Here is a 6,476-nt window from a genome sequence, read left to right as displayed (position 1 = left end):
GGAAGGGAGAATGGATATTGGGTAGAAAAGTGGTAGGCATATAACATATCATACATATTGAAAGTAAAACTATTGCTAACATATAAAACAGACTTGTATAGTTCAAGAAATATGATTTTCATTTATTTCTTGATCCAAATAATATAACATAAGTGTTGTCATTTCCCTTATGAGCCTATGGCTTTATAAGGATAGATAATTATTTTTCTTTCCAGGAAAATGAAGATTTCATAATTGCGTTAATCAATTGCTTCTATGCAAATAGTAGGACTTTGGATTTAAAGCCAAAACAAATTAGAGACCTGTATAATTATTGATATATTTGGCGCATAGCAGCCAAAAAATTCCTGGAAACAAACACACATTCACGGTGAGATACCTACTTTCTCATCGTGTGTGACTTCATTCCATTTTTAGGCATTTGTCTGTTATTAATGTTTTGAAATATATGAAATGTATGTATTTCTTATAGATATGTTATATAACGAGAGACAGTCTTTTAAGACAGATTTGAATTCCGAGCCTCGCTCTGCCAGTAAACTCTGTGACTTTAGGCCCCTCACTTCCCTATACCTCCACTTCCCTATCTGTAAAATGAGAACAGTAGTAGTACCCACTGCCCAGAATGATAGTACATGTGAAATGAGGAAATACAATAAAGTGTTCAGCACAGATCCTATCACACAGAAAATGCTTAATAAATCTCGTCGGCATCACCATCATCATCCTATTTTTAAGAATCTAACTTGATGGAGGTATAGTTCACTCACAGTAATATGCCCCGTGAGTTCTGACCAGAGTGCTGCCTGTGTGACTGTCACCATAATGAAGAAATAGGACATTTGCATCGACCCAAAATCATTCTTTTAAGATAGGAATACTGGAATCTGGTAATAAGACAAAGGAGAAGTCACTGTGTAAAACAACATATGGTACCAACCACAAAAAAGAATGAATAAGTGCTAACTAGAATCATAAAACCATGGGAATGTATCAAAAACTATTACCCTAGGTAAATGTACGATTACACAAATGGTACGCCTCATGTACAAACAGAGAAACAAGATGTATCCCATTTGTTTACAATAAAAATAAATAAAAAAAACCATGGGAATGCATGTTTTTCGGGGGGGGGGGTGCTGGGGGACAGGTCCTGTGTGCTGCACACTATTGCTTCTGCCTGTTCAGCAGCAATTCCCTCTTTCCCTATTAACAGCACTTTGCTTGTCCTTTGGGGGAATCACAATTCCCCAGTGCTTTATGTGTTTGGAGAGGGTCTGTTTTATCCTTGGCTCTGGTCTTGTCATTTCTGCTGGAATTCTGAGAAAGAAAACTTTCTTAGGGCTCCTATTGCTGAATGTGAATTTGGAGAAACTGAGAGGGCACCTAAGACTATAGCCACCAAAGAGGGTAATCAGGGATGGGGCAGGGTGCTTGCCCAGCATGCATAAGGCCCTGGGTTCATCCTTAGCATTAAAAGAACCCCATCTCTCTGCCCCCCCAAAATCAAAACAAACGCACACATAAACAAAGGAAGTTCAGCTGGAGAGATGGAGATGCTTTGTGCTGGTTTCATCACCGAATTCCCCAGAGGTGTCCTGAAGCTAGAGTTGACGGTAGACTTAGTGATAGGAGGGTACAGGGACACATCATCACAGACCAGCCCATACTCAGGCTTGTGTGCAGGAATCAGCGAGTGGGTGGCCCAGGTTCATCCCCAATTACATGGGCTGAGACACGACATCTATGGGAGAGCTTTGCCAATAGTGACGTTCCTACAAACGAGAGTTGATTGATAGATGTAAAGTTAATTGGACAACGTATGTTGGAAAAAAATATGGATTTAAAATACATTGATATTGAAAGCAGAACTATTTGGATTAATTATATGGCTAATTTGAGGGAATTCAGACATTTATGCAAAGAATTTAGGTCAAATAGTCTTGCCTAATCTTTTTCCTTATTTTACCTGAAGATGGTTTTTGGCCTTAACTTCTCTTCTACTTGCATGGCATAGCCATAACCTGTTGTCGCTGTTTCTTCCTTATTAAACATGTGTTCCTCCTGTTGATGTTGAGCACCTTAGAGGTACCAACTGCTGTTTAAATTGGGGTTGCAGCACTGAACACCACAAAATCCCTATCCTCATGGAAGTTTTTTCCTAGCAGAGAGATAACTATACCTAACTGTACCCTCTGTGTGCTAATGTATACACTCAACACTGCTGCGTTCTGATTCTCTTTTTCTGATAATGCTGTCGAAAGCAAAGTCTTGTGGAAATTCTGGCTTAAATGTATAGGACATTTACACATTATCTACATACTTAAAATGTCTGCGAATGGGCATTTTAAGTGATATGTTTATGCCACACCGTCTTACTATGTAATGTAGTTCAAGTTACAATTTTGGGCCTCAATTCTCATTTGAAAAAATGATGATTATCATAGTCCTAGTCTCACCTTGTAGGGATTAAGTACATTTAAAAACTTTAAAATTATGCCTGGCATAAACTAAATTTAACAAATGATAGCTAATATGTGTTACTGATATTATTATATATAGTATTGTATACACATTTGCCCAGTATTCCTCCATGTGATAAAACAAATAATGGTGGATCTAATTTTTTTCCCTTAATTTAACATTTATTGAGTCCTGCACCATGTGCCAGGTCTACTGTAACAGATTGTGTTTTTCAGAAATGGCTATAACAACATCTCCTGATCTTGTCACTCCCTCATCTAGAAGTACGGCCTAATCTCCTGCTTCAGTCTGCGAGAGTCTGACTTGTTTGCAGCCAATGAAGGTGGTTGAATGTGTAACTCACAAGATAGGTCACCAAGGGGGAGGCAGCTTTCCCTCAGGGCTGTAATGTCCACACTGGAGCCCTAAGGCTACCACGTTCTGATGAAGCCTAAACTAGACTACATAGAAAGACCATGTGGGGAACTCCTGAGTCTTCCTGAAGAGAGGTAGAGGCTCAGCTCATCTTTCACTGCTCTATCTTGCTGTCTAACTGCAATAACAGGAGAGGCCCAAGCCCCAACACAGTCAAGCCCTCCCCAAATTCCTGACATATGGAGATAAGAGAAATTCATTTGATTGTTGTTGTCTTTTATTTTTTTTACAGAAGCCATTATGTTTATCGTTCTTGCGAAGAAAGAAAAATCATAGCAGAAGCTGTTGTTTTTGCTTTTGAATTAGCTAGATTATTGTTGTCTTAAACCATTAAGTTTTCATATGACTTGTTATGTATCAATAGATAATTAGAACACCTACCTTTAGGTACTCAAAATAAGTGTTAAATAGATTTACTTTCTTTGCGTTCCCATTCCAGACATTTCTCATCTATAGCAAGTAAAGAATGACTATCTTCAGGGTTGTAATTGTCTATCAGATAGCTCTTTGGACCTGCTATGAAGCCTAAATTTATATATACAATTAGCAAATAGATTAGATTCATTCATTTATGCATTTAATAGATAGATCAATTAATTTCTCAACATAGACACCGCCCCCAGGTTAGCAAATCAATTAGATTCATTCATTTATGCATTTAATAGATAGATCAATTAATTTCTCAACATAGACACCGCCCCCAGGTCTTCCATCCTAACTTATCAGGCAGCATTGTTATTGCTTGTTTCCTCCATCTCCCCAAGAACAGAAGCAATCAAGTTCACCTGTCTTCATCTTTGTATCCCTAGAGGCTAGGTTAATGTCTGCACATAGCAGACCTATTTAAAACGAAACAAAACAAAAAATAAACAAAAAACCCAGAACAAAGAAACCCAAACAGACAAATAATTAACAGAAGGAAGCCCGCTACTAGTTCCTGGGCGTAGAAATCCTTTATTGGAAGACATTCCCTATCCTCCAGAAACCAGCCTGGCAAGTGTGCAGTGAGTGAGCTGCCAGAATTGAGTCCTGTGATAGAAAAGGGGTGTTGTGGGGGGGGGGGGGTCATTCAACGCATTGGGGGTGGGAGGTGGAGAGTGACAGGGAAACATTCATTCACTTATACAGAAAACGTTTATCAAGCACAGCAACACACTTAGCACATGGTAAACCCTCAATGTCTGTCATTAAATGACAGCTGCTGTTCTAGGTGTTGGGATGCCATAACCGACAAGAAAACTGCGGTGGCACGTGTCCTCGTGGAGCTAACCGTGTAGCAGCGAAGAACAGATACTGGACGTAAGAGTGTAAAATGGTGCTAGGTGCCCAGCAGGAAAATAACAGGCGGTTGAAATCGTCGTAAGGACATACGGTCCTTTGGCTAGGGGTGGGCGGTGCGGGGTACAGGGGGCGTGCAGCCTTGGGTGGGTTTTGAGCAGTAGTGGCTCTGAGGGGGACGGACAGTAGGGGGCGGGAAGACTGCAGGCAAGAAGAGTTGGTAATTTAAAGATGCAAACATTTTCTGATTGACTGGATGAGGAATGTGTGATGCTCCGTGCGCTCGGGGTTTTCTCGGAGCAAGGAGCTGTATTTTGAGTGCAAGCTCGGTTGCCCAGCACAGCAGGGCGGGCTGCGGTGAACGGCAGCACAAATTCCCAGATTTCTCATGCTTGGCACATCTATGGTCCTCGGTTCCCCAGACCAGCAGACGCATCATCCCCGGTTAGGATTAGGACAGCCACAAGCCGGCAAGGTCCCAGGTGGCGGGGGCCCAAGGACCTCAGCACTCCACACCCAGGGCACAGAGTCTGCAACACCGGCGGGCGGGAGTGGGCGGAGCTTGCTCTGCGGACTTGGGCGGTGGCGTGGGCTCCACCCCCGCCCAAGGCTCCGCCTCCGTGACTCTCTTATTGGATAAAACCCGCGGAAGGGCGGGGCGGCTCCGGGCGGCCCTGGGGGACGGGCTGAGGAGGGCGCATTGATTGGTCTGGACAGGATTAGGTCATCGCTAGCAGGTTCGAACGGCCCGGACGCCGCTGGGGCGGCCCAGGCTGCTGTGAGAGGGCGCTCGAGGCTGCTGGAAAGCCAGCTAGCGAAGGAGGCGGGGAGGCGGCGGCCGCGCTCGCTCGGCCGCTTGCTAGCTTGCTTCCCGGCGTCGCTGCAGGTCCGTCGCTGCGTTTCCTGCTTTCCTACTGCTCCGTTGCACGCCGTGGGGGCAACAGCCCATCGACCGGGTCCCGGCTGGGTTTTGGAGTCGTGAGCACCGGTGGACACAGAGCGCGGGTTGAGCCAGCGCCACACCTGTGGAGCCGGCGGCCGTCGAGGGTGCCGGCGGAGGTCCCGCGGCGAGCGTGCTCAGGGAGCCGGCCGCCCAAGCCCCGGGGGAGGCGCGACCCCTGGCAGGGCGCCGTGGGCAGCATGGGGCTCCCCGCGCTCGAGTTCAGCGACTGCTGCCTCGACAGCCCACACTTCCGAGAGACACTGAAGTCGCATGAAGCGGAGCTGGATAAGACCAACAAATTCATCAAGGAGCTCATCAAAGACGGGAAGTCACTCATCATCGCGCTCAAGAGTGAGTGCCCGGAGCTCGGCGGGGACCCGGTCCGGGACGGGCGGGTCAGAGGGGCGGCGCTCAGCCCTGGTCGCCCGCGCGCTGCCGGGTTTCGCCCCGGGGCACTGAGTGATGGGTGTCGATGCTTCTGAGGCAGGAAGGATATGTAAAATGGGCTAGCAGCCACCATCAAGTGAGGAAGGAGACGCATCGCCCAGCCGTTTGTGTTCGGCGATTGCCAGGTGGTGAAGGAGTGCGGGTGGTGCTATGGGACAGGGTGGGTGTGCGCGGCATACAGGTGTCCCAGAGTGGTACCAGTGTCCAGCCTGCTGAAGCCCAATGGGAAACGCATCACGTCCACTATTGCAGCTTCCTTAGGGGGAACAGTCGTTCAACTCTGGGTGCCCAGCGGTGGGAATGGAGCGTACCAAGGGGGCGCTGCCTCCCCCGGGGAAAAGGCGGGCTGTGACTGCTTCACTCCCTGTATGCAGCTTCAGCCCAGTTAAGGGCTGCCGCGTTCTTAGGGTGGAGCGTTTGGTTAGCCCCGATTCCTTGGAGCATTGGCAGTAACCTCCAGATCTAGAATCAGTGACGTATACGTGTACAGGTTCTGATTCTTGCGTTTAGCAGAAGGTGATAGGGGTGGGAGTACAGAATCAGAGTGTTCCTTTACTCCAACTGTGGGCGTGGGTTTAAAAATAGAATGAACACATCCCGTCTCTCTCTCTTTCCTCTCTCTCCTTTCGCTCTACTTTTTACTTCGTCTATTATCCTTGAAAACTGAAAGGTCTGAGAAAGAATGTCCTAGTCCTCCTTCAGAAAGGGCAAGTTTAAAGTTATCTCAGTGGTTCTGGTACCTTTTGTAAAACGGTTTTTTCTTTTTTCTTCTCAGTGTAAGGGAAGGAATGAAATTTACATTCTGCTTGATTTCTGCAGAACCACAAAGTTTATCCTTCTGGACAAATTAGAGTGCTCCAGGGATGAGCACCTTGCACTGTGAGAATGTTTTTTGGTGTCTTTTCAGTCT

At 46.1% G+C, this 6,476-nt stretch overlaps 1 protein-coding gene across 7 annotated transcripts in view; it reads left to right on the top strand.

Moving 5' to 3' along the window:
* Nucleotides 1-4,911: 4,911 nt before the first annotated feature.
* The window catches only part of ARHGAP26 (Rho GTPase activating protein 26), a 419,232-nt gene continuing 417,667 nt past the window's right edge, over nt 4,912-6,476 (top strand). For 4 of the 7 annotated variants that reach the window (XM_079146085.1, XM_079146084.1, XM_079146087.1 and 1 more), the window contains exon 1: nt 4,915-5,470. In XM_079146085.1, coding sequence (XP_079002211.1) covers nt 5,317-5,470 — 154 coding nt within the window. In that variant the 5' untranslated portion in view covers nt 4,915-5,316. Of the gene's footprint in view, nt 5,471-6,476 lie in introns of all 7 variants that reach the window. The other 3 variants (XM_079146081.1, XM_079146083.1, XM_079146082.1) reach the window with 3 other exon arrangements.

Source organism: Sciurus vulgaris, assembly GCF_902686455.1.
Source record: "Sciurus vulgaris genome assembly, chromosome: 6".
Taxonomy (NCBI): domain Eukaryota; kingdom Metazoa; phylum Chordata; class Mammalia; order Rodentia; family Sciuridae; genus Sciurus; species Sciurus vulgaris.
The sequence above is the reverse complement of the archived record's forward strand: the minus strand, read 5'-3'. Positions and strand labels throughout refer to the sequence as shown.